At 45.8% G+C, this 27,630-nt stretch overlaps 1 protein-coding gene across 1 annotated transcript in view; it reads left to right on the plus strand.

Annotated features, from left to right (window-relative positions):
* Positions 1-27,630, plus strand: part of Dner (delta/notch like EGF repeat containing) — a 281,432-nt gene that overhangs the window by 89,742 nt on the left and 164,060 nt on the right. The window contains exons 2-4 of the mRNA XM_055616991.1: positions 9,468-9,800; positions 12,254-12,348; positions 14,478-14,644. Coding sequence (XP_055472966.1) covers positions 9,468-9,800; positions 12,254-12,348; positions 14,478-14,644 — 595 coding nt within the window. The remainder of the gene's footprint in view (positions 1-9,467; positions 9,801-12,253; positions 12,349-14,477; positions 14,645-27,630) is intronic.

A 27,630-nucleotide genomic window follows, 5' to 3' on the forward strand; every position in this document is an offset into this window, starting at 1 on the left:
AAGTGCCTCCCTGCCCCCAGTGTACACACACACACACACACACACACACACACACACACACACACACACACGAGCAGATGTTGTTGGCTAGCATATTTCTTTGCTGCTATTCATCAAGATGTCCGACCTGAGCATCTATGCAACTGGGCATCTCTAACTCTCATTGATTTAGAAACAGTTGCTGCTGGAGATCTGGGGTCTGCTTCTTTAGCGGCTTGACCTTTCTTTCCTTCTTGGTTCTTTGCATCATGAAGCTGCTTGTACCAGGCCTGCAGCACATGGAAGGCTCATCTCCAGGTAAATAAGGTTAGACAGTGTGGGGACTTTTAGTATGTGACAGAGCCGCCATTCTGCTCCAGCCCCTGGGAGCAGATGGGTTTACAAATTAGAGGAGCTGTTACCGCTTCAGGTTAGAGATGCAGGAAAGGAAGTGAAGGAAATTTTGCATATCAGCAGAGAGGAAAACACAGCAAAACACTCACACCTGCCAGGCATACGGCACACTTTGTTATTTCATAGTTTAAAAGCCTTTTCCAAGGTGACCCTGCATTCTGCCCTAGTCCCAAGGCTCACAACACCGTAGGCCTCTCGTAACTTTTCTCATGTCTCCCGGCTACGAGGAGGTGTAGAAAAACACTCTCAGTGGTGGGAAATGGTTTGAGTGAAGAATAATCCAAAAGTCTAAACAAATGGACTGTAAATAAATACATAATAAATAAATAATGTAAATAAATATATAATGAGTGCCTTCTCTACACTTACTTTTCCAGCCCCTCATGACTGCATATTAGTGCTATTTTTATCTGTTATCTATTTAAGAAATAAACGAACCAGGTGTCATTGAGATGGCTCAGCAGTTAAACACCCTTGCCACACAGGACTTGCAACCTAAGTTTCATCCTCAGAATGCACATAAAGGGAGGACAGAACCAAATCCGCAGAGTTGTTCTTTGACCTCCACAGCTGTGACAATCACATTCACATGTGCATATCAAGCATTTATGTGATGATGATAATAATAATGACAATAATAGTAATAATAATAACAACTTAAAACAGACTGAAAGATTTAAATGTTTGGGGTTCCTTGCAAGAGTGAAAGGCTCTTTTCAAAGTGCTGGTTTGACTAGTTTCTACTTAGGGTACCCCATTTCCTTTCCATAGCTTCAAGGACGAAGGCCCACATATCAGAGGGACAGAGGTGATGGCTGTGTTTGGCTCCTGCTGACCACCTGTCTCTGGGCTTCTGTGCTCAAGAAGTCTCAGTGTAGTATGTCTGCTGCTCTCATTTCAGAGAAGTCAGGGAGGAGCCTCCAGGAAGACGGGAAGGTTTCTTATCAACTCCATCGCATCTTCAGGAAGGAGAATCTGGGAGCAGGAAGCTCAGAGTAGAGGTTTAGGTGGGTTTTCAGCAAATTTCAAAGTTCTCCAGCATGCAGCTTGTTCCCCAAAGAGACAAACTGACTCTCTCTTTAGAAGTCCCTCGTCTGTTCCCATGCTCAAATAGCTCCTCCTTGGCTCTCTGTGAGTCCTTTACACACACCTGGCATAACGTATTTCCTAAAAGAACAAAAAAGCCAAGAGATCGGTTGCACCTCAGGGTACCAGTCACAAGCCATCATTTTAAAGAGTATTATTTGTAGTATCTCCCCAGTCAGGTACTTGGGAACAACTCGAATGAAAGAAGTACATGGCCTCAGCAAAGAGAGTTTTTCAAATTGCAAAATGGTATTGAGAGGAATTGAAAAACATGCATAAATTGAGAAAGATTCTAAGCATGGATCAGAACACTCAGTATTACACAAATTCAAATTCTCTACTAAAACCATCCATAGTGTCAGTGTAACTGCAACAAAAATCACAACTTCCTTTGTTGTATAAAGTGAGTCAAACTTTTGACTACAGTTTGTAAAAAGGCTCCACCTATAAGAGATTAGGTATTTAAAAATTTTAGCTTTATCTATTCTATTATTATATGTGTATGAGTGTTTTGCCTACACATATGCCTGTCTGTCATGTGTGTGCCTGATGCCCGAAGAAGTCAGAAGAGGAACATTCAGTCCCCTGGAACTGGAGCTATAGATGGTTGTCAGCTGTTACGTAGGTTCTGGGAATCAAACCCCAGTCCTCCGTAAGAGCAACTAGTGTTCTTAACCACTGAGCTACTGCTCCAGCCTCAAGATTATTTTGAAGCTATGTACATATAACAGTGTGATATTGGCATAAAGATGAGTAAATAGACCAGTGAAATAGGTAACTAAAACCCAGAAACAGTTAAGTTTCCTAAATCACAATGGAAGGCCATTGTTTTTTCTACAGTGACCAGTAATGCCAACTACAAAGGAGAGCACAGCACGGTGGGACAGGTACTGTTCAGAACATGTTGGGTGATTTCAGGGTTATTACCAAGGATGGATGAATGTACACCCTAGACCACAGGCAGCCTGCTGCCTGATACAAACACAAGCACCAATAGACACAAAAAGACACTCATAGCGTCGGTGTTTGTCATAGCCATGAGGAGGAAACCAACCCTGTGTCTGTTAAGAATATGGCACATAAACAGATTTCAGTATACCCATACCAAAATGCTGTACAGCCATGAAAAAGAATGTGTAATCATGTGAATAAATCCATTACAATCAGTGTATGGAAAAGACACGAGTAGCAAAACTAAGCAATAGTGGGTCTCATAATCATAACAGTGATTATCTGGGGAGAACAGGGAAGAGTGGAGAGCAGGGAGGGACTAGGGTAGGTTAGTCTCTTGCTCTTGGCTTTGGCAGTGGTTATACAAACACCTGTTTGGTGATGCACATTGAACTATGCCCATTTGTTTTGGGCACTTGTCTATTTATGTTATCATACATTGCAATTTAAAATAAAATAGGGCCAGTGAGATGGCTTGGAGGATGTTTGCCACCAACTCTAATCACCTGAGTCTGATTCCTGCGTCCCACATAGTATAAGACAAGAACCAACTCCTGTAGGCTGTCCTCTGACCTCCACACATGCTTCATGACACACATGATGGATGACCACCTCCCCGAACACACAGAATAAATAACTGTAAAAAGATGTTTCATGTTTTTATGGCTAGAATAATACAATGCTAGCTTACTTTGACCGACTAGGGAGTTAAATGTAAGCCCTGCTGTGAGCCTCTACCTAACCCTCACTCTTTGTGCCTCTTTCTTTTCATTGGCTCAGACACACTACTGTCCCCTGCCCTCCAAACCAGTGCCCAACACAACGAGAATCTTAACTTTGTCTTATGTTAACCATAGAATTTTGCTATAAGGCTTAGAATTTTCTTTCTTCAAATAGACAATTGTTTAGTGTGTTTAGTTAGTGATGATGGCTACATCTTGAGCTTCTGTGATCAAGGAAGAGCTCTCTAACCAAAATAGGCCTTTTGAGTTTTGTGCAGTAGCACACACCTTTAATCCCAGCATGAGAGAGAGACAGAGAGAGAGAGAGAGAGAGACAGAGAGAGACAGACAGAGAGAAGGGAGAGACAGGTGGATCTCTGTGACTTTGAGGTCAACCTGGTCTATATAATGAGGCCCAGGCCAGCTAAGAGTACATAGTGTCTCAAACATATATGTATATATTGTTAATTATTACTATGTGTGTGAATGATATGTGATCATGTGAACACAGGAGAGAGTGTGTGTGTGTCACAGCACATATGTGCAGGTCAGAAGACAGCTTTCAGGATTTAGTTTTCTCGTTCCTTCATTGCTGGTTCTGGGGATGGAACTCAGGCTGGCAGGCCCGTACAAGAAGTGCCTTTAACCTCTGAGCCTTGTCACCAGCCTCATTTCTTGTTTTTTAAAATCTTCACCTTGCATCCAGCAAGCTTTCGGAAGTCCCACATTCTGATAATTTATCTGCACGCATCATTGTGCATTCTGTGTATTACCACCCTCCAGTCATGTCCCTGCTCTTTATTTTTGCCTCTCTGCACTGGCTAGAGCCTTTTAGACCATGCTCTGTGACACGGCCACACTCAATACCCTTGCTTTGTTCTCAGCTTCGGAGAGAAACCTTTCAACATTTTACTAATAAAAATCGCGCTTGCTGAGGGCTTTTTTGGCTACTCCTAATCAGATTAGGGAGCTCACCCTGTTCCTCCCGAGCTGGGAGTCTTCCGGAGGGTGGCTGTGGAACTCAACGAGAAGAGACAGCTTCTCTGCAGCTTTGAAATGGTCACATGATCTTTACAGGCAAGTTAATTGGCAGTTCGCTTGCAGGCACCCATCCTGAGCAGGCTGGGAGGCAAAAGTTGACATGCTTCCTGGGTTCATAGGATTGTGATTTTGTAAAAGGGCTTTTTTTTTTCTTAGCATGTGTGAGTGCCTCTGCCAGAACAGAAACGCATGCTCAAGAGCAGTGTTCTAAGTCTCTGAGTAGAATAATGGCGTCTTGAGTGCCTGAAAGAAGAAAAGCATTCCGTCCGAGGCTGGGATGTCTCGAGGCTGTGTAGTTGCGGGCTGTCCTTGAGAATGTGGTTATGAATAGAAACAAGGACGTCTGGGTTTTGAAGAAAGTTTCCAGTTTTATTCAGTTCTTGTTATCTCTGCAACTGAGCAGGACACGTGGACCAGACTAAAGCAAGAGCTTGAGAGATTTCAAGATGGTTTCCAAAGGCCTCATGTCCTAGAAATATGGAGAAGAAGCAAGCAATTAGACACGTCTGAGCTCATTTTAAAATAATTTAATTTTATTGTATGTACATTAGTGTGACAGTGTCAGATCCCTTGGAACTGGGGTTACAGACAGTTGGGTGCTGCCATGTGGGTGCTGGGAATTGAACCCAAGTCCTTTGGATGAACAGACAGTGCTCTTAACCACTGAGCCATCTCTCCAGCCCCCTGAGCTCATTTTTAATGGTTTCCACTTACAGACTCCCTTTAGCCTACTTAACAAGTTCAGCTCCCAGGCAAGAATCAGGAAGTCAATGAAGAAACGAGGGGAAGTGCCAACTGTCCAGGTTGATCTTGGAATCATTCCTGAGTGGGTTGAGAATTCCTAATCCAGAAGTAAAGAAATATCAAGGCTCATGGCTGTATATTTTAGTAAGATACGTACTTCTTGGTTCAGCAATGTAAATGACCGAGAGTGCCTGGTACTGAAGTTTGGCTTTGTTCTACTTTATTCCTAGTGGGAAGCGCCTGGGGACTCAGTGTTAGAATATAGTTGAAACTTTTACTGAAGGAAAAAGGAAGAATTCCTTTTCAAGATGGAAGTGCTGTGACAGCTGGACCCTGGCTTTGCTCAGCTGCCTCTTAGTGTGGGGGTGACAGCTGCGTTCAAAGCCATTCCTATGGGCAACACAGACTACACTAGGAAGCAAAAAGAGCTAGCCCTCCCTCTGCCTGTCCTTGGGATGCTGAGCCCTAGGACACCTACTTTCTTTTTCCAAGGTCACCCACACAGGAGAGTAGACTCCAGGCTTTCTCTGACATTTACCCTTTCTCTGCTTCCATAGCTCTAGGCTTTAGGAGGTAGAGCCGTGTTTGCTGTGGTCGAATCCTAGCTGGCACAGGGAGACCGTACTTTCTGATCATTTCTGGACTGCATGGTACTTCCCATCCCACCTCACCAGCTGGTGTCTGAAGACAGAGATGTGCTTGATTCTATAAGCTGAGAGCCATATCCACCCAGGGTCCCTCACTCAGTCTCTCAGCAGCTGCCTGCTAGGGACTGGGGCTGAAGACATTCAAGTGAACAAAACAGACAAGAGAAGAACCTAACCTCACAGGCTTACATTATAATAGAGGAAGACAGAAAGTAAATATACTGTGAAAAAATATGGTAGAAGATGCCAGATGTTTCAGGGCAAATAAAGGAGAGGAGGAGTCACCGACAAGGGCTGGAGGCTGCACTATATGTTTTTTTCATTAATTAGTTTATTTATTCACATCACATTTCTGTCGAAGCCTTCCTTCCTTCCCTCCTCCCCATTCCATCTTCATAACCCCTCCCCCCCTTCCCTTTCCTCCATAAGTACCAACCTTTCCTGGCAACAAGTTGCAACAGGACTAGGCACATTCTCTCCCACTGAGGCCAGACAAGGCAGCCCAGTTAGGGGGAAAAGATCCAAAGTCAGGCAACAGAGTAAGAGAAAACTCCTATCCAGTTGTTAGGGGACCAATATGAAGATATGAAGACCAAGCTACATCTGCTACCTATGTGCAGGGGGCCTAGGCCCAGCTCATGCTGCTCTTTGGGTGGTGGCTCACTCTCGGAGAGCCCTCATGGGCCCAGGTTAGCTGACTCTGTAGGTCTTATTGTGGTGTTTTTGACTCCTCCGCCTCCTTCAATCCTTCCTCCCATTCTTCCACCAAACTCCCCAAGCTCCACTTATTGTTTGGCTGTGGGTCTCTGCATCTGTTTCCACCAGCTGCTGGGTGAAGCCTCTCAGAATACAGTTATGCTGGGCTCCTGTCTGCAAGCAGAGCAGAGTATCATTGATAGTGTCCGGGCTCTCTCCCATGAGGGGGGTCTCAGGTTGGGCCAGTCATTGATTTGCCGTTCCCTCAGTCTCTGCTCCATCTGTATCCCTGAATATCTTGTAGGCAAGACAAATTATAGGTTGAAGGTGTTGCAGGCGGCGTGTCCCCCTCCCTCCGCTGGAAGTTCGGCCTGGATACAGGTGGCCACTTCAGGCTCCATATCCCCTGCTGCTAAGACTCTGAGCTAGGGTCACCTACCCCACAGACTGCAGGGAGCCTCCCCTGTCTCAGGTCTCCAGCTTGTCCTAGAGATGCCCCCTCGCTGAATTCTCTTCTCTCTCCCAACCCCACCCCACTCTCCCCACACCTGATTCCCCACCCCGGTTCCCTACCCTCCTATTCCTCTCCCCACTCCCTCTCCCACCCAGTTCCCTCGCTCCATCCATCTTCAATGTCTATTTTGTTTTCCCTTTGTTACTTGAATTCTTTGAGTCTGTGGATGGTAGCATGGTTATCTTGTACTTTATGGCTATTATCTGCTTATAAGTGAGTACACTGTTAGTGAGGGTGCTTGGGGACATCCTCATCAGGAGACATTGCTGAGCAAAGACTCATAGGAAACTCAGAGCAGCCACAAGACTTGAGGCTTTTCAGGCTAAGGGATAACCATATAAAGGCTCCGAGGAAGGGGAATACAGGCATGACCTTGTGGTGGTGTTTTTTAGCGGTCATGGTGGCTCTTTCTCCTCTTCCACCCTTCCACGTCCCAGCGGTGACACAGATTGAGGTTCGTAGGTTGTAAGGACACACACTGCAGTGTCCTTCCGGAGCACTGTGTGGTGATGTGAGGGGCGCGCACCACGCCCAGTAGCCACACACCTGGTGGCCTCGTGCCATAGAAAGGTGGGCAACTTACCTTAAGGTGCTTTGAGGCTATTGGCTGCTGTGTCTGATGTCTCTGGGAGGACCCTGGGCCCCTCTGAGGGTGAGATGTCCCAACAGTTGGCCGTGATGATGGAATTGAGGGGCTAGAGCCTCGCTGTCCCCAGGATGGCAGTCCTCACCTCAATGACACCAATTATCTCAGCTGCTTGATGGCAGCTTCAGCTTCTGGAATTAATTTCTGTATTGATCCATTCTGATTTAAATATAGTTCTGCCTTTTTGTACAGGTATCCGATTTTTTTCTTTGTGACGAGGTCAACCTTGGATGAGTTAAGAGCTGATTTCGGAAACATGGTTGTAATTGTCCCCTTTGTTCTAGCTAATTAAATTCTTCCTTTCTCCTGTCAACTGATTCTTGAGTTGACGATCATTCCACTGGGCTTCCCTAAAAATAAACTAGGAATGAGCCAGCATTGTGACTAAACAAACCCACAGCTCTCATCCCCCATTACATGCTGTCCAAATATCAATCAATTCATCCATGTTTATTTCTTTGAACGTTTTTTTAAAAGCCTCGCCATCTCTCTTGATGTGCTGGAATTAGAGCAAAAGCAGGGCACTTGAAAGTCCCTCATTCATGGAGCTCACCTTTTTTTTTTTTTTTTTTTTTTTTTTTTTATGTGGGACAGAAAGAAAGGGATTCTTATAGATTGCACAATGAGGAAATTCTTCACCCAGGGAGCCACCCAAACATGGAGTAGGGAGCCATTGCAGAATCTGGGGAAGAGATTGTAGGCAGTATACCAGCAGGTGTCATGGCCCCGAGGAGGTGACGGGGGGGGGGGGGGGCTTTGTATAGCCCAGAGACCTGTAGTTCACAATTATGGTACAAGACAACACCTGAAGGTAGAAAGGGACCAGATCAGGGAAGGCTGTGTTGTCTTGGAATCTTGTGTGAATTTTATTTTGCACCTATAAACTTTAAATATTCAAAATTGTTGACTGTTTTGCTGTTCTCTTTGGATGCTGATGCATCGACTCTTAGGGATTCTGAGAAGGAATCACTGAGCGGTAATACAGTACTAATGTGATATTTTTGGAGCTTCATTTGATTCGGCCCCTAAGCCTCTTCCATCCCTGAAGGAGTCTGTTGGAAATTGTTTGATGAGCATAATTAGCATAAGGATAGCCATTTTGCCATGCAGAATTCTGGCCACATATGCTTTGCTGGGCAAACACATCTGAGCAAGTGAACTGAGTGTCCCTTCTATGCCACTGGTTCTGTCATGAATTCTCTTCTGCAGTCAGCTCCGAGAAGCTGGGGTGACTGAATTTTCCCTTATCAGGGGGACAAATTGTAACCGAATAGCACGGAGCACAAACCCCAACTCTGGTGCCAGCTCCAGAGGAGCAGGTGGACCTTGTGTCTGCTCTGTAGCGCGTTCCCAAGTACCAACAAGTGGCCCTTCAGAGGTCAGCAGTGAAGGACTCAGAGACCAACATGGAACCGTCTCTTCATCCTTCTCTACCGAGACCCTGTTTCTCTGTGATGACCCTGCAGAGAGATGGGACCAAAAACTTCACGACACTCTGCTGAGGTTCCCACCACACTCTCCTCCAGCCAGACTATCAGAGGAGCAGGTAGCCCTGGAAACCATGAATTCAGTAACACTATCTTAAAGATCTGCTCAAAGGATCAGGTAGGAGAAATTGGACAGCCGTTTTCACATTCAGAAATCTTACCGAGGTTCAGGATGTGAAAAGAATTCCAATTTTATCCCCACGGCATTTGTCATGACTGGCAGTTGCTGGCAGTCTTTTCTAAGGAGTCTTACTTTAAGGTTTTTGTGTGAAAAAAGGTCCACTTGATGATGTGTTCCTGAAATCTGTGTGGTTTGGGGCTTAGGGTTGGGGTGGGCTGTTCCTTATCATGTTTCTCTTGCAGAGCCTCTGCTGTCTGTGATCAGTGTCCTGTGGGGATGAACCATGGAAAGCAAAGGATTGTGTTGTCCCAGGCACTACTGTTAACAGAGCAGAGCTGTGAGCCAGGGAACTAGTTTCCCATCAGCAATACCACATTCCTTGCGAGGGAATAACTGACTCATTTGTGGCCTCCTTTCAGTTTGTTGTAGATCCTTGTGCCAGCAACCCTTGTCACCATGGCAACTGCAGCAGCAGCAGCAGCAGCAGCGGCAGCAGCAGTGACAACAGCAGCAATGACAGCTACCACTGCATTTGCAATGATGGCTACGAAGGTCTCAATTGTGAACAGCCACTTCCCAGTATTCCAGACTCTGGCTGGACAGAGTCCATGGCACCCAGACAGCTTCAGCCTGTGCCCGCCACCCAGGAGCCTGACATAATCCTGCCCCGCTCTCCGGCGACCGCAACACTGCCAACCTGGCAGCCAAAAACAGGGCAGAAAGTTGTGGAAATGAAGTGGGATCAAGTAGAGGTAAGACTATTGTACGGCAGGTGGTTTTCACAGGAGAAACCGGAAAAGTCAAAGCAATTCCAGTGGTCTTAACATAAGCAATAAAAACAGAAGGCCTTTAAGTTAGTCGCTGAGGAAACCCTGTATGTGGCCTTACATCCATCTTTGCTTGTACACATGACTTTTTTATAAGCACTGGGCCTCGAACCCAGAACTTTACAGATTCCAAGCAAGTACTCTAACACTGAGCCACCCCTGCAGCCCTTCTTTCCTTTACACTAGGTCTGTGTTGCTCAGGCTAACCCAGGCGATCACGTGCCCCCCCAAAGCCAGATTGCATAACCATTTTCTGAGCAAAAAAACCAAACCAAACCAAAACAAAAAAACCCGGATATGACAAAACTAAAAGTGAATTGAATTGTTTCCGAGAATGATCTCCGTGTACATTTCTGTGCGTTAATTTGTAATTTGACCCCACAGTTCAGTGTGGGGTCACAGATGGCTGCATGCACATTGCAGGACGACACACTGCTGACCCAACTTCCTGGAATTCATGAGTGTGGTGGTCCTGTTGGGTCTCAAAAGACACTGTTTTGCTTGGCCCTCCCCCTTCTCTGGCTGTTACAATCTTTTTGCCCCTCTTCTGTAGAGGTCTTAAGATATAGGCCAGTCTGGCCCAGACTAGCTGTATGGCCTAGACTAGATTTAGGCTTGTATAGTCCTCCTCAGCCTCCCAGGTGGAGGGATTGCAGGCTTATAGCATTACATGCTGCAATTAACTTTAAAAAAGTTTATTTTTTTAAATTAAAAATTAAAAAATACTTATTACCTATAACTTTATCTTTAAAGACTATTTATTATCTTTAATTTTATTTATGTTTTATTAGCATATACTAATTATGGATAATAATGAGTTTATTATGACATTTTCATGTTTACACAATGTGGTTTGCTCGTATTTGCTCACATTATTCTCTATTGGCCCTTTCTGTAATTCTCCTCCTCCTCCCCCTCTGCTTTTGTGTGTGTGTGTGTGTGTGTGTGTGTGTGTGTGTGTGTGTGTGTGTGTGACCCAGTTGGTCAGTTCATCATGGTTGTCTACAAGGGGAAGGTTGAGGCTGCTTACAGCAGCATGGGGGCCATACCAGTGGCCACACCACTTGAAGAAAATGGCCCTTCCTCTCCCTTCAGTCATTAATTGTGTGTACATCTTCAGGTGGATGAGGCCCAATGAGCCCCTCCCCAGCCCACAATAGGATGCCCATAGACCGGGTCCTGTGCAGATCTTGTATAGATTGTCACAGCCACGGCAGACTGGAAGTCAGCAATCCCTTCGCCTCTTCCTCTGGCTCTTACATTCTTTCCACCCCTTCTGCTTCAGTGTTCTCTGGGCCTTTTGGGAGGAGCGAAATAGACGCTTTATATTTGGCTGAGTACCCAGCAGAACTTATTTCTTTGCACTTTGACCAATACTGAGTCTCTGCAGTTATTTCTGACCACCTGAGGTGAGCATGAAATACACAGCCCTGTAGCTTAAAATACAGGTGTGAGCTGGAAAGATGACTCAGCAGTTAGGAACGCTTGCCACTCTTCCAAAGGATCCGAGTTCAGTTCCTGGCACACGAACCAAAAGGCTCACAACTGCCTGTTTCTTCAGCTCCAGGGACCCTGACTCTCTCTTCTGGTCTCTTCAGAAACTAGCCCCCGCCCACAAACTAACTAACTAAACAAATAACCAAACAACTAAAGTCTTTAAAAAACAGATATAAGCTGGGTGTGATAGTACACATTTGTAATCCCTGCACTTAGGAGCTTGAGGGTGGAAGATCATGATTCGTGGCCAACCTGGGCTACATAGTGAGGATGTTAAAAATAAAACAAAAACAAAAACTATCAAAAAAATAAAATAAGAACAATGAAAACAAAAAAATTCTTGTTGGGGGTGTAGCTCGGTGGTAGAGCACTTGCCTGTGAACCACCCTGGATTCGATTTCCGGCTCTGGAAAAAACAATGTAGTGAAAGAGAAGGGCTGCATTCCCAAACCCCGCTGTCAGTAGGCTGGACTCAGCACAGAGCCCCGTTCACGGGAGAGACGGCGTCTCCACAGGTGAGGAGGCTGCTGCTTCTAGGCAATAGGGTTTCTGCTGGTTCTTAGCTAGTCCTTGTGCCTCCGGCCTTTAACTGCTCAGAGCAGGGGCCAGTGGCCAACTGTCAAATGAGAAGAGCAGCAAGTGACATTCTGCTGTCTTCACTGAAGTGTCCATTTTTATCAGTGAACAGTCCTGCCCACGTGCAGACCGCTGTCTGCAAAGCTGCCTGCCATCAAATCAAAGGGCCACACTTTCCCTTTCCTTTTCAGTCCCTAAGGTTCTGCTTCTCCCCCTCACGGTCATCAGGTGACATGCTTGTCCCTGAGCAAAGCAGAAGGAATCACTGAATGTTCCGCCTGGGTGACGGGTCTCCTCTCTTCCAGGTCGTCCCCGATGTTGCCTGTGGGAATGCCAGTTCCAACAACTCCGCAGGCGGCCGCCTGGTGTCTTTTGACGTGCCACAGAACACTTCCGTAAAGTAAGGACTTGCTTGTTTCAAACCTTTAAGATCAACGCTGTGTGAGGTGTGCTGCTGGTGGGGGGAGGGGTGCTGGTTCTACCATGCATCTGGTGAGCCGCTGGCCCATTCAGTGGGAATCTTGAATGAATCTCACGTAGGAACCTGGCCTATGCCATTCGAAGAACTAGAGTAATGAGGACTATGGTATAAGAGGGTTAAGGTCTGGTCAGCTGTGGGAAATAGGACTGGATAAGTCAGACTTGATGGAAGAAACCTGGAAGCATTAGGAAAGATTTCGAGCCGGTCACCTCATCTCCGAGATAACCTTTGTTTCTAAAAATTTTAATGGACCATTAAATTCATTTGTGTAATTTACTCCAAATTAAAAAAATAATCCGTGCGTTACAATTTTCTCTTTGAAAGCAAGCAGTGTAGGAAAAGCATTTAGTTCTAAATTTAAGCTGTTGAGTGACAGACTGCCCATTGTACCCTGGGAGATGGAAAAGCGGCAAAGGAAAATAGCTTTGGCTGACTAGCCAATCACTGATGTGATTGGGTGATTTACATAGACCCGGGAGGCTGGCATCTGCCCAGGGGCACACAGCTGGGAGTCGGAAGGAGCCAGCCCTAGAATGTTTCAGACACACCGCTGAGTCTGCCCTTTTTTGTTGCCATTGATTGTCACCCTTCCTGCCCCAGCCCTCACCCTCAGTGCCCCAGGGGATTTTAGATGGCAGGAGACATGTGCCTTTGACCAGCTAGTTCTGCGCATTGGCGCTCTTGGTTGTATGCGTTGAATCACTCTCCACCTGTCCCATGGATACTGAGCAACTTTGCCCGCCTGGGGTTCCAGCAGTGAGCTTGCTGACAATGTCTAGTGGAGGGACTCCATTAAACTGACCCTAAATCTGCACTCCCCTCCCGCTGTGAGGTCACGCCGACAGAAGACAGCCTAAGTAGGCAGTGAAGGCCTTAGAGGAATGTCTTCACAGGGAGAGGCGGTGCGTGAGGCTCCCAGCTCTGCCAGCAGGGGGAACCCCATGTCAAATGTTGTCTGGAGGTTGGGCGCTGCTTGAGGCAAACACATCCGGGTTGATCACTGTTCTGCTAAGTAGCTAATGTGTCTGCTCTTTCTTGGGCTGGCCACATTAGCGACCTTTATAACCTTTCTCAGGAGCCCTGCTCTCTCACCTCACTCAGTACCTTCCTTCTTAACAAACCTGCCATTCCCTGGACCTCTCCGGGGCAGAAGCCACATGATCCAGGCTGAACAAGATGAGGATGACACATTATTTGTGGGCACCCCAAACTTATGTGTGGGTGTTACTAGCCCCTTATACTGTACTTTCACATATGTGTGGATTCAGTCATTCATCAAGATGTTATTGAGCTCTGTGCTGCGACTGGGGAGCAGCTGTGTGGGCTCTGCTGACTGAGGAGGGTGGGAACTCGGGTCCTTTAGAATACAAGGAGGATGAGCCTGGGGTCCCACAGCAGAGGTGATGCATAGGCTAGAGGTTCAGTTCCGGGGGGGGGGGGGGGAGGACCACATGCAGTGTGGCAGCTTCCCAGGCAAAAACCTGGGAAGAGTTGTATGTAGATATTTTGGTGCTAGGGCACTGGGTGGCAGGGGTCCAGGCCCTGAAACTGGAGCTGAGAGGGAGCTGGTGGGAGTTCACTGGCCTTAGATGACACACTCTTCTCTGGAGCTTATCTAGCTGCGAGAAGATTAGAGAAGCCTGAAGCATGGGGCATGACACTCTGCTGACCTCCACAGCATAGCTCAGAAGGGTGGCTTGGATCGCAGTGTGCATCTGTGATAAACTTAAGATTCCTTTTTACGTTAATCTGTGAAAGAACTCATTCTGCTCTCTATTATTCATTATCATTACCAAAAGGTGGGGTGCTGGCTGGTCACTTCGTGGTAGATGGTGAACAAGCAGGAGGGCAGATGTTTGTGATAAGCGCAGTTACCTTGGTGTGTACAAGATGGGCGCTGGCTTACGTAACCATTCCTTGGCTTGCCTGACACTTGGTGTTGCTGGCCAGGCCAGGCCGTCTGTATTTCCCCCTCAGGTCTGGTGAATTGGGTCTAAGATGAGTTTCTGCCAAGAGCGACCCTTTGCTGACGGGACCCTTGTTTTCAGAATCCGGCAGGACGCCTCAGCTTTGCTGATCTTGCTGTGGAAGGTCACAGCCTCGGGCTTCCAGCAGTGCTCCCTCATAGACGGACGAAGCGTGACGCCCCTCCAGGCTCCAGGGGGCCTTGTCCTGCTGGAGGAGATGCTGGCCTTGGGACCCAACCACTTCATCGGTGAGTTAGAGAAATCGTGTCCACCCCACGTCTGACTCAGCCCCACCCCGGCTTGGCGTTCAGATATGGGACACAGGGATTCTGTCTGGATGATGTCGTGTGGTTTCTAGACACCGATTGTGTGTCTTCCCCTTCAAAATGGTTCCATTATAATCAGAGCATCCTTCTGACAGCGTTCCCGGCGTGACTTGCTGTGGAAGGACAATCGGCGCTAGGATTCAGGCGCTGTGTTCTGAGTTCTGACTCGGAAGTAACCGAGTATGTCAGCTATCTTTGCTTGGCCTTCCTCTCACATCCATCGCTCTCCAATATGCCACTTCTCATTGGCTGAAACCGTCCCTGTAATTTTTACTTTCACTAAACTACCATATAGCCAGGAAATTCTTCTGAAATCCCTCTGCCCCGGAGAGTGTGTGGCCTGATTCAAAAGAAAAGTCATCAGCTCTCCTCCAGCCTTAGCCAGCCACGTTCTGCCCTTCCCAAGGACATTTCCCCTGGGTTAATGTTCTTGCTGTATCCTGACAACTGGCTTTATCTGTCACTCAGAGTACAGTACCTCTGGAGTTGAAGCTTGTGACTCGGGCTGGAGAGAGGGCTCAGTGATTAAGAGCACTGTCTGCTCTTCCAGAGGTTCTGAGTTCAATTCCCAGCAACCACATGGTGGCTCACAACTGTCTATACCCTCTACTGCCCTCTTCCGGCCTGCAGGTGCACATGCAGATAGAGCACTAATATGCATAAATAAATAAATACATTAAAAAAAAAAAAAAAGAAGCTTGTGACTCCAGACTTAATGTTGCTGAGAACACTGGGAACTTCATAACAGTTTATTCCATTTTGTAGTTTCAGTGTGGAGACATAAGTTCAAGTTCAGCACTCACTCATACTCCAGTGCACCCAAGCATCTCTCTCCTGCTGTTAGTGCCTTCTCGGCTCCAGCAGTCCTCCCCTGGAAAATGGGGTCGGGCCACAGTTGTCTCAGGAGGGCTTGGGAAGGTTATATGATATAATGTATGTCAAACTGCAATGTTATGGATTTTAGGGATTATTTCAGGGTGTTGTCTCTACTTTTTCCCCCGAGCTACAATATTTTACAAAACGAATAGCAGGCATGTGAGAGGCTTATTCTCCAAGACACGGCCTTGAAGCAGGTATTATCATGAAAATCAAAAGCCAAGAGGAAATGTGCAGCTTTTTCTTCAGTAATGTCTCTTGCAGTCTGCCTCTGAGTTTCTTTCCTTTCATGAAAACACCCCCTTTCAACCTCTGGCAGTCCAGAGAGGAGGAGCAGGTCTTTCACTGGATGGAGACAAGGTCCAGTGATACTTTGAGGAATGAAAATGGCTAGCAAAAGAGGGAGAGGCATTGAATTTCAGACCAAGTTTTGCTTAGCAAGATGTGTTCTAGATAAACAGAATTTGGGTGCTGAAGTTATACTTGTCAGGAGGCAAATCTGAATTGGATTCCACAGCACGTTCCAGAGAACTGTTAGTTAATTCTGTATGTGTTGTAACTCTTTATCTGGAAGGAAGTAGTTGGTGTATTGTGACAAATATTCTGTTATATATTTATGTGTGTGAGTATACATGTATGTATATATGTATGTGTGTGTATGTATGTGTGTGTGTGATTGTGTGGGTATGTGGGTGTAGGCACGGCACATGTAAAGGTTGGAGGACCACCCGAAGAAGCAGATTCTCCCCTTCCACCCTGTGGATCCAACTCAGGTTGTCAAGACTTGGCAGCAAGTGACTTTCCTGACCGAGCCATCTCACTGACCCTAAATCACTTTCTTTTATAATGATCTTAAAAGTTTTCTCCTTTAGTGGATTAATTGCTCTTCTGTGACAGAGAGCTATGTAGTATTTCAAGAACACACACAAAGCGTCGCTGTACCTTAGAATGTCATTAATGTTACTAGAAGGAGTGCATTTAAAATATTAGCTGACATTTCTTGTAGCTGAGCAGCCTCACTGTTGGCAGGGATGGATGTGAACGCTGGTGGGCTTGGTAGGGCAGGATTGGCTAGTGTTAATGTAGACGTATTTTTTGGAGATGGGAGAGATTTTTGAACCCATCTTCAATTTGAGCTCATGTTGCTAACAAAAAATATATTGATGAGCCAAAAGACTATTTTGAGGAGTACAATGGTCTTCATTTTGGAGTGAGAGTAGAACAAAATGTTGAGTTTCGGCCTGTACAGCTGTGTGTTGCTCTTTTCTTCTTTCTAGAAAGAAGCCTAGGGCAGCCTCGTGACGTCATAATTTCCTCTTTCCCCCATGTTCAATAGGTCCCACGTACTGGACTGATGGCCAAACGTAGTATTTCCACACATGTCCTGTGTGGGGTCCTAGCTACATCTTTGGGAGGCAGACCCAGATTTATATATTCTTATAAAGTTCATTGATTTGCAGTTATTGTTTAAGATGATATATTATGGATTAAGGAATATATTATTTATTTATAATGAATACTTAAAACACAGGATACCCGTGATATTTCACTATTATTATTATTATTATTATTATTATTGTTATTATTATTATTATTATGTGTGTGTATGTACGTATATATGAATGTGGGAACCCATGCACCAAGGCATGGAGGCCAGAGGACAACCATGTCTAGTCAGTTTTCTCCTTCTCTTGTTTTATTGGGTCAGAATCTCACTAGGTAGCCCTGACTGGCCTGAAATTTGATAGGTAGCCCAGGTTGGCCTTGAACTCACAGAGATCTGCCTGCCACTGCCTCCTGCGTGCTGGGTTTAAAGGGATACGCCAGCACACATGGCTCCTTCCAACTTTTTGCTTGGGTTTTGAGGTAGAACTCAGGTCATCAGGCTTACCAGACAAGTGCTTTTTACCCATGGAGCCATCTTGCCACCGTTACAGTATTTTTTTCCAGGTGGTCTTTCCACACGTGAATACATTGTGCAGTGTCTTAATCGAGCCGACTATCTCTATCTCATCAAGCACCAATAATTTTTTTTACTGTTGAGTTTCTAGCTGCGAGGCCAACACTCTACCATAGAGGATTATATGTATGTATGTATGTATGTATGTATGTATGCATGCATGCTCTTGTGACTACTTCACAACTCCCACATTTATTAATTTTTACAGTTTTCCTTCATTACCATTGCCTTATTGATGTTACGCTGTGTCTCGGGAAGAAGGGAAAAGACATGGACTCTTCCTGCTGTCCTCTTCCATCAGCGTCTTCTCAGAGTTTGCCACCAAATTCCGCTGCCTCTGCCCTCTGCTTAATTATCCCTTCTGTTTCCCCCCAACCCGTCTTTTCCAAATATGTAATTGGCTTTCTGCAATGTTTGGGGATAAATAACTCAGTAACCTTTGCTTAGCTCTGTCTGCGCTGCAGGGAGCTACGGCCACGCTCATTGGCTCTTCAGTGATTCATTGGCCCCGTGGTTCGCGCTTCCAGAGTCAGGTTCATTGCTCCATGAGACACAGTGGCTTGCTGGTCTCCAATAAATAAAGTGTTTTTATGTTTAATTTGCAGTTTCTTGGTGACATGGAGGTGATCTAAGGGTAAGGACCAAACTAGTTTTCTAGGGGTGTGGCCTGTTAGGATGTTGTGGAAGGGATAGATTCACTATTTCCTTAGGGTGAAATGCCACGGAATCCCTTCCCCAGGCTTCATCCTTTCTTCCCTCCTCCCCCCAGGCTGTTCTCAGCTCTTGTGTGGCAAATGTGGCTCTGCTCACTCACTGCCCAACTGGGTAGCCACCCTCCAGCTCCTGGTGCCTTAGATTCGAAAGTCATCATCAGGACTGCATTCACGCTTCCTCTGATGATACAACACCCAAACAACAAAACCCATCCTCTCTGGAGTCTTTCATTAGAAAAAATAACTAGCCAAAGAGTTTTCTCTCAGTGGCTTCTCAAAAAAAATCTCCATAGATTCTAAAAAACAAAAACAGAACCAACCAACCAACCAACCAACCAACCAACCCCCCCCATTCCCTTAACTCTTTTATTAACACATTTATTATTATTATATTTGTATATGTATGTGTATGTATCTACATATGTGTGCATGTGGAGGCAGAAGTCAACTTCAGATTTAGCTACTCATGCACCATCCAACTTGTATTTTAAGACAAGGTCTCCAAAGTCTGTAGGTGAGGGTGACTGGGCAGCACTGGAAAGTATACGTGACCACAGCCAGGACGCCCTTGAACTCCTGATCCTCCAGTCTCCATTTTTCTTGTCCTGAGATGACAGACTTGTTGTGCACCATCATACTCAGCTTATGCAACAATGGGGACAGAGCCAAAGGCTTCACAAACACCCGCCACGCCACTGTCTTAACCTAGGGGCATTCAGATCTGTGGTTGGATTTCTACCCTTCCCACAAGCTCGCTGGCCCCAGCCCTATAACACACTGCGTGTTCTCCCCATTCAACAAGTACATCCTCCCTTAACTCCGGCTTCCTTCCCTTCCTCCAGCTCTTTCATCCAACATCTGTATCAGCACCATTTGTCTCCCTTTCACTCTGACAGCTGTACCGGCAGCTGGCATTCCACAACTGGGGAATGAATACTCTTCATTCCCCTCCCGACCACTGTTTTCTATGTTGGCCCTACGCCTTGGAAGGACTGTGGAGGTCTGGAGAGGAAAGCCCACATCATTGCTGCCTGCCATGACGATGGCCACAGGCTAGTCACCTGCCTGGTGAAATTCAGCCGCACATCAGTGACTCCCTCAGAAAATGCCACTCGAGGAAGCTTTCAGCTGCAAAATGTCAATCTTAAGAATTCTTTGCAGAAAAAAAAAATAAGAATTTTTTTGTAGACTTTCTTAATCCACCTCTGTGACATTTAAATGCCGTCTTTTTATTACATTAAAAGAATTTTAGAGGTTCAAATGCAAAAAAAAAAAAAAAAAAAAAAAAGAAGAAGAAGAGAAAGAAACTTTTGATCATTCTTATGGGAATGTTACATTTTGTCATTTAGGGTCTCTTGCTTGGGGGGTCGGGGTAGAGGCGGGGAAGGCTCGAAAGACACACTCATTAACAGCTTCGTTTGATGAAAAACTCAAGATTTAAAATGGAAATTGCAAACATGCTGTCTTTCTCAGGGTCATCTTAAAACCATGGTTGCAGAAGGTGACCTTCTGCAACAGAAGTGGGGGGAAAAAAACCAAGCTTGGACATGTTAAAATTAAAACAAAGTAATAGTCATTAAAGAGCAAAAGCAGAGAAAGTGCAAAATTGCCCCCTCTAGGCATAATTTAGGTCAGTTCTTTCCTGTGCTCGTCTCATTAGAAGAGGGCTGTGAGATGTAAGTTGTTTTTAAACCAATACTGTCAGCAAATAGGGTCTTAAAATATTCTTTCCATGACTGAGCATTAATATGCAAGCAAAGGCTTGAACTTCATGCTTTTCCAAGCACTGTCAGGACAGGAATCAACTGAACTGGGCACACTGTAGTTTCACCATGGACATGCAAGGTCTGGCAGCTGTCAGGCTGGGGTTCCAGGGGCCCTTCTGTGACGGGATTAGAGCAGGTGGTCAAACATGAAAGGAACCGTTTCTCTCCCCTTCCAAGGTAGTCTCAGGAAGCAGGCTCCTTAGCTAGGTGGACCTGATAGATCTGAAAGAGAATCTATTAAAATGACTCAGGGGATTCTTTAAGGTCCTTAAGAATGTGCAGATGCTAATCCAGAAGTCTGCTAGGGTAGAATGAGGCCAGTAGGAGCCTATGTGTGAGGTCATCAGGGCGTGAAGTCACACTTGTGAGGCCCTAAGGGGCTTTTCTGCACTGTTTGAGCCTCTGTTTCAGGATTTCAGAGAATGAGCTGCAGACTCCCGAATCTGGACCCAGGGATTGGGTTAGGTATTTTCTTGGGAAACAAGCACAAGGTTTTTCTTTCTAATTATCAGTTTTTATTCTTCATTCTGCCTCATTTTCTTTCCCTCTTCCTTGGCCTTTTATTTTAAAAAATAAAGATAGTAGAATTTCTGTGTAGTTTAATTTGGAAAAATTAACTAATAATTATTTTTACATTTTAAAGACTTACCTTTTTGTTTGTTTGTTTTAGATAGAGCCTTGCTATGTAGCTCTGGCTGGCTTTGAACTCACAGAGACACACCTGTCCTTGCCTCCTGAGTGCTGGGATTAAAGGCGAGCATCACTGCCACCTTAGATGCTTATAATTTAGAGACAAACCTTGTGGCTCTGGCCAGCCATTCTTAGCTTCTGTCAGTGAGTATTTCAACCTGGAAAGTAATTTTCTAAATCCCTAAATTTCTGGGCTATTGCAGCTTCTCTTCTGTGTCCTTCTTCTTAAGAGCTAGGGCAAGAGAGGGACGGAGGAGGGGCACAGGGAGCACAGGGAGAAAGAAGAAGCAAGGGACAGAACTGAGGGACACAGAGATGCTTCCCAGTGTTGAGTGTAAGCTCACGGGACAAAGGTGTCCTTTCAGAGAAGCCAAGCACCTTCTCATCTCACTCGCTTTCAGAAGATAAAGGCTGTATTGTTCATTTCTTCCTATGAAAGTGTAGATGGAAAAAAGCTAGAGGAAGTTTACTTTCTTGCCAGCCCCTCCACTGGCAGCTATGTTAGCATTCCATGAGGTTTTCTTGTAGATTCCGTCTTGTGGATGGCATGCCTTGTGTACTGGAATTCCTTTATGTGAGTGAATAAAGATTTATAGAATTATTTTAATGGTTGTATGGTGGTCTGTTGGATCAAAATATAATTTATTTAACCAGTATGCTAGGGTTGAATAATTATTGAACAATGCCCTCCTTCCCTGCCCTGCTCTTTTCCCTTCCTTCCTGCTTTTTTTTCTTCTTTCTTTTCCTCTCCTTCCTTGCCCCCCTTTTCCTTCCTTCCCTCCCTCTTTTCCTTCCCGCTTGCATTTCTTCCTTCTCTCCTTCTCAGCCTTTTTGTTCCCTCCCTCCCTCCCTCCCTCTCTCCCTCCTCTAGATTAAACTTTAAGCATAAGATTATCTGTAGCTTTGTGCCTTCTCATGACATATTTGGGTTAAGTTCCACAGTACAGCATTTGGTGAATCAAAAGGTTTTCAGTTGCAATGACAGTTTTTGACTCAGATCATCAAATTGTCCTTAACTTCCAGTTCCTACTCATGCAGACAAGGTGTTGCGGGGAGCCAGCACCATTTTTCCTCCATTCACAGTGAGTGAGAAGCTCTCTCCATACACCCTGACATTCTCACACACCTCTCAGCATCTCCTCACCAGCCTGACTTGTGGCACGTCTTCCACACGGAAAGTGAACATAACAGTTTCCAGAAAGGAGGGACTTGAAGTCACAAAATCACATGAGAAGAACTCGTTGTCGTGGTCGTCACTGCACTTGTGCGTTGGGCTGACGTGAGGAAGCAGAGGGGAGGAGGGGCGAGCGCACACCACCCTGCTGCCCAACACCAGGGCTGGTGCTCAGGAGACACATGAGGCTTCACTCCTGACTCCAGCCCACGTCTTCTGCACTTATTTTACTTTCACACTGCTGTCCCCTGAAGGCAGACATTGAAGTTCCTTCTAGCACAGACCTCTTACAGCAGTTAGAAAGCTTGATGAGAATGGAGCAAAGCATGTTCCATAAAAGACAAATATTAGGAAAACCCATTAGGGAGGCTTTAGAGAAGAACACCGAGTTTTCCCACAAAATCCCCATTTGTTGTAACCCCCCCCCCCCCCGCAAAGGTTGTGGGTGTAAAACACAGAGTAGTAGGTAAATGGACGGAAGTAGGTCATGTCAGCAGGAGAAAATTGTTCAGCTCTGGGTAAAGGCTTGAGTCTCCAAAGGCCTGTCTTGCATTCTCATGTCTGAGGCTCTCCCTGACATTTGAGTTTCTGAATGCTGGGGTAGTTTTGGTTTCGCCGGGATGCTTAACAAGCAGCACTCTCACAGCTGTCTTGTTTTAACGTGGCAATCGTGAGCTTGACCTACAGAAGTTACATTTGCCTGGTAGACAAGTGGAAAAACTCCCTTAAATGAATACACTGACAAATTCTGTTAGCTTATGTGATTAATAGCAGGAGGCTCTAGAACACCGCCCAGTGTCTGCATCTAACCTCACAGCCCTGCTTATCAACCAGCATCAGCGAATGGAGTTCCAAGCGGAGGGCATTGTTGCCCTATCAGGGGTGCGAAGAAATATAAGGTGTTCGTCACTGACTTGAGGGATTCAGCTTCAGGCCCGTGGGTTATTCTCATTAAATAAGCCACATAAATCTTGTGGTCCCGTTGCCCAGTTTTGCTGATAAAGTTACATTCAAATAAATGCAGTACAGCAGCCAAACAGTGAATTAAAACACTTTTTTTGTTTTGTTTTGTTTTTCGAAACAGGGTTTTTCTGTGTAGCCTTGGCTGTCCTAGACTCACTTTGTAGACCAGGCTGGCCTCATATTAAAACACTTTGGATCTTGACTGTCTTCAAGAGCATTGTGGAGAAGGGTGGAAATGCAGCCATGTTATGCAGCAGGATCACATTGTCCTTGCTTTCTTGAGGGTATCGGCGAGCTGCCTTCTGGAATCTCCTTTCTAATCTCTAGATCCCTCCACCTTCACCCCCACCCCCCAGCCAAGTACCTAGTCTTGGTTCCTTTTCCATCTTTTCTCGTCTCGTCTTGTATCTCCAGCTCTTCATTTGTGTATCGGTGCACACAAACGGTGTTTGGTTGCATTTGGTCCTGTCTTGACCATTGCCTAGATTCACCACTGCAAAGCCATTGACCAGGAGCTGATCCATCCATAGGCGAGAGTTCCTCCTTCTTTCAGCTGACATAAGGGGGAAAGATTCACAATTGTTGCCTTGGTATCAATGCTTTTGTGAGGATGTTATGCAGGGGCAGATGAAAAGGCAAAGACACATGTATTAAATATTAAAGAATCATACAATCAGTGTAAGGGCTGCATGAATTTAGAAGGGGAGTTACCTGCTCCATTGCTGTAGTCAAATACCTGACAAGATTCACCTTAAGAGAGGAAGGGTTTATTTTACTTCATCATGGTAGGGAAGGCATGGTAGCAGGACGAGCTTCTGGGAAGTGAAGGATGCCAGCTCACATCTCAGTGGACCTGAAAATGGACATGGAAAAATGCCACATCTCCTCAGGCTTTCTCCTTTTCTTTCTTTAATTCAAGCCCCCCACCTGTGGATAGTATGTCCGATAATTAGGGTGAGTCCTCTCTCCTCAGTTAAACCCTCTTGAAACACCTCTGCAGACACACCGAGATATGTGCTCCCTCAGTCACTCTAAATTCAATCAAGTTGATAGAGAAGATTAATTACTACAGTGATCAGTTACCAAGAGGAAAGCTAAGGCTTTAGAGGTACACCTTCAACTGGGCCTTGAACAAAAGGTAAGGGAAGGCATGAGTGACATATTAGAAGATAAAAGGGGGAGGTACATGGTGTTTGCTAACAGCAGAGTGAGTCTTCTGTGCCTGTGAATTTAACAAGAAAGTTCTCAGGAGGTGAGAAGTGTGGGTGGAGCTGGAAAGGAGTCACTCTCTATTAAGGCTTATGTTCAGCTCACAGGTAGGAGAAGGAGGTAGTGACTGGCACTGAGGTATATGGTGAGTACTGTGGTGAAAAAAAAAAAGGTGGGATCAGGTGAGAGGGGCAGCAAGGGTCAGGGATATTCTCACATTAGGTGTGCGTGTTCTTATCAGCTGGAATATATCAAATCAAATTAGAGCTAAACGCTCAGTTTTTGATGTTCTGTAGGCAGCTGAAAATGCAGGACCCAAGCTGAGGGGGAGCAGGTGAGCTCCGTCTTGGCAGGAAAGAGTGTGCAGGGGGGAAAGGAAGGGTGCTCAGAGACATGCTGCTGTGTGGCTGTGCCCAGAATGAAGCTAGGGAGCCAGGCAGAGAGGAGTGAGGACAAGCAGGAAGAGAAAGAGAAGAGCGTGAGGGAGTTGGGAGGGAGTAGTGGATAAGTCATCTAGGGTTGAGATCAGGTTTGTGTCATTGGCTCCTCATGTCCGGCAGCTTCATTCTTCTGGTTATCCAGGCCCGGGCCTTGATTTCATCCTTCCTGTTTCCTCCCCTTCCTAATCCATTCATCAGGAAGTGTCTTGGTGTCAAACTTCATCAAGCCTCAACCTTCACCCTTCTGCCTTCACCACGCAGCTGCTAGCCTGCTCAGCCCCAGCCTCCCATACTTGGGCTATTGGAGATCTCCCTGCCTGGCCTTCCTGTGTCCACCTGTGCCCCCAACAGCTGAGCCATATCGGGGAGTGCCATTTGCACAGTCCTTTTCTGCTCACAGTTCTTCACTGGCTCCCCTGTCCCTCAGAGTAGAAGTGAAGACCTAGCAGCCAATAAGGCCCATTGTGTTGGCCCTGTAAAGGCACCGTCTGCTCCTCTCTCCTGAGAACGTCCCAGGAACTCTCCCATCTATAGAGTTTCCCTCTGCTGGATTCCAGTGATGCCTGCTTGTCAAACTCAGTGTGACTGCCATAGTCCCTGACGAGAGCATCTTCCCTTTTCCTCATTTGCCCCCTGGTGTTTTTCTCCTTAGGGCTAGTCACTAATGGAAAGCAGCCTGTCTACGTGTGTGCTTGTTACTTCTGTGAGAATGTAAGTGCCTTGAAGGCGGGGAGTGCTATATGCTTTGTTTACTGTTATAAATACTTAGCATAGTACATTTTTTAAAGTGTGGGATTCTTATTAATTCCAGCAGAGGCATATCTTATAATTAATGGTAACTCAGTTCAAAATTGCCTCTGAGAAACAATTAAAAAAACAAAACAAAACAACAAAACAAACCAAAACCAAAACCAAACCAAACCAAACCATCCACCCAATTACACCCACACCCCTTCCCCCAGAAATTCCCAAACCCAGGAGCAAAGGTGATATGTGAGAGTCGCATACGACTGAAAAGTTCAGGGGTTGATTTGGCTTCAGTGTCACTTTCAACCTTAATCCAATAATTTCCTGCAAAATGACACATGCCTATAATACTAGCACTCAGGAGGCAGAATCAGGAGGTTCACCGGTGGCCAGCTGAGTGTCAGCCGCCCAAGGGTACATAGCAAGACCCTATCTCAAAAAGAAAAAAATAAAAGAGTTCTCTGAAGTATTTGTCCTTGTTTTAGTTTTAGTCTTTCTGTTCTTATTTTATATAATACTCTGTTACTATGCACAGGTGCAATGCATCCTTCCTCTATCATCTGCCCATTATCTGTCCATCCATCTATCCATCCTTTTTCTATAATCCACCTATGAGCTATCCATACATCCATCTCTCCATCATCCATCCATCCCTTCATCCATCCCTTCATCATCCACTCATCTGTTTATCCATTCATCTAGCCATCTCTCCATTCACCCATCATCTATCTATCTATCTATCTATCTATCTATCTATCTATCTATCTATCTTTCCACACATACATACACAAACATTTGGCTACATCCACACACATACCTGCACATAGATGTCCACCCATGTGAAGACCTACATGCATCAAGAGGAACAGTTATACCTATGCACGTATTTAGTTTAAAACACTTTTTAGGCAGGTAATTTTAAAGTAGTATTGCTTATTGCATGCCTGAGTGTGTGTGTGGTCCACAGTAAGGCCTAGGGAGGGCAACTGGTTTGAAAGAAGCGAAGCTTTTAGAATTGGAAATAACACTGGTTCTTTGGTGCTGGGTATGGTATAAATAGCTAATATTCATTAATGCAAAAACAATCAGCTAATTAGCAAATTCGTTTTCTGATAATAAGTTAGTTGTACTTTGAAAGCATTTCATTTGGACTGTTAACACAGAGCTGTCTTGTACAAATAAGCCTGGTTCTGAAGCTTGCATTCCACAGCAGGAGCGGGGGCTCTGCCTTTGGTGACAGGCAGGCGGCTTACTAAGCAGGGGCCACAATTAGGCCTGGAAGTAGAATCCAGAAGGGGCTGAGAGCCACCTGATGTTCCTGGCGGTGTTTCCTTTGTTTAGAAATATAAACCAAGGTCTGCTTTGCCTTGCTTTGTTTCGGACCACAGGCTGTTCAAACAAAGCTGGGTGGGGAACTGGGACTGTAAAGGCTGTGAGAGAGAGGAACAGAATTTCTAATGTGCCACACTGACCGTAACAGAAAGGAGAGATAATTAGATAGCCACTCCAAGGCTTTTGAAAAGAACAGCGTGCATAAAACCTGCTTTGGACGGAAGGGAGAAACCTTTTCCAGCTGGCAGTCACGTTGAAGTAAAGGACTCGGTGTGGAGAGCTAAGTGGGAACAACTCATTCTTCCTCTGTCACCTTTCCACCAGGACTGGTCTGCAGTGTGCTATGAGGCGGCTGTCTACCCAGGCTGGCCTGGGGCTCTGGCTCCGGGGAGCTCCTGGATGGCAGTGAGGCTTGCTTCTCTGCGGACGGGGCAGTTACTGGTGACCACCTCCTCTGGAGCATCACCACTGGTTTCTTCTCTGGGTTCCTTGTGTCGCTCCACTGCTCCGTTCTCTCGTATCGTTAGGTTTGTGGTCCCCACACTCACTCACCGTTATTAGCGGTGTTCTTCTGGTTACAGGGACCAAATACCTTACAAGCAGCCGCTTAAAAGAGGAAGGGTTGATTTTGGCCGACACTTTGAAGGTACAGTTGTTCAAGACTGGGCAAGGTGCCTGCTGCTGTGCTGGTAGGACCTTCGTAGAACAGGGAGCAGGGCGTGGCTATAGCTGCTAAGATCTGCCCCCAGCGATGACTCATCTCCTCCAGCGAGGCTCCACTTCCTCAGGGTTCCACAACTTTGTGTTACTTTGTTTTTTGTAGATGTGATTAAAAAAAAAAAAAAAAAAAAAAAGGATAACGACCAAGGAGACTTCTAGTTTATTTTTGTTTATGGTTCTAGAAGGTCGGAGTTCATAATGGTAGGAACAGCACGGCAATGGGCCACAGGCATGGCTGCTGGGGCCGGCATGTAAGGGTTCACTCCGTAACCGTAACCGTAACCGTAACCGTAACCGTAACCGTAACCGTAACCGTAA

This window comes from Psammomys obesus, unplaced genomic scaffold (assembly GCF_907164565.1).
Source record: "Psammomys obesus unplaced genomic scaffold, mPsaObe1.curated_primary_1811, whole genome shotgun sequence".
Lineage (NCBI taxonomy): Eukaryota > Metazoa > Chordata > Mammalia > Rodentia > Muridae > Psammomys > Psammomys obesus.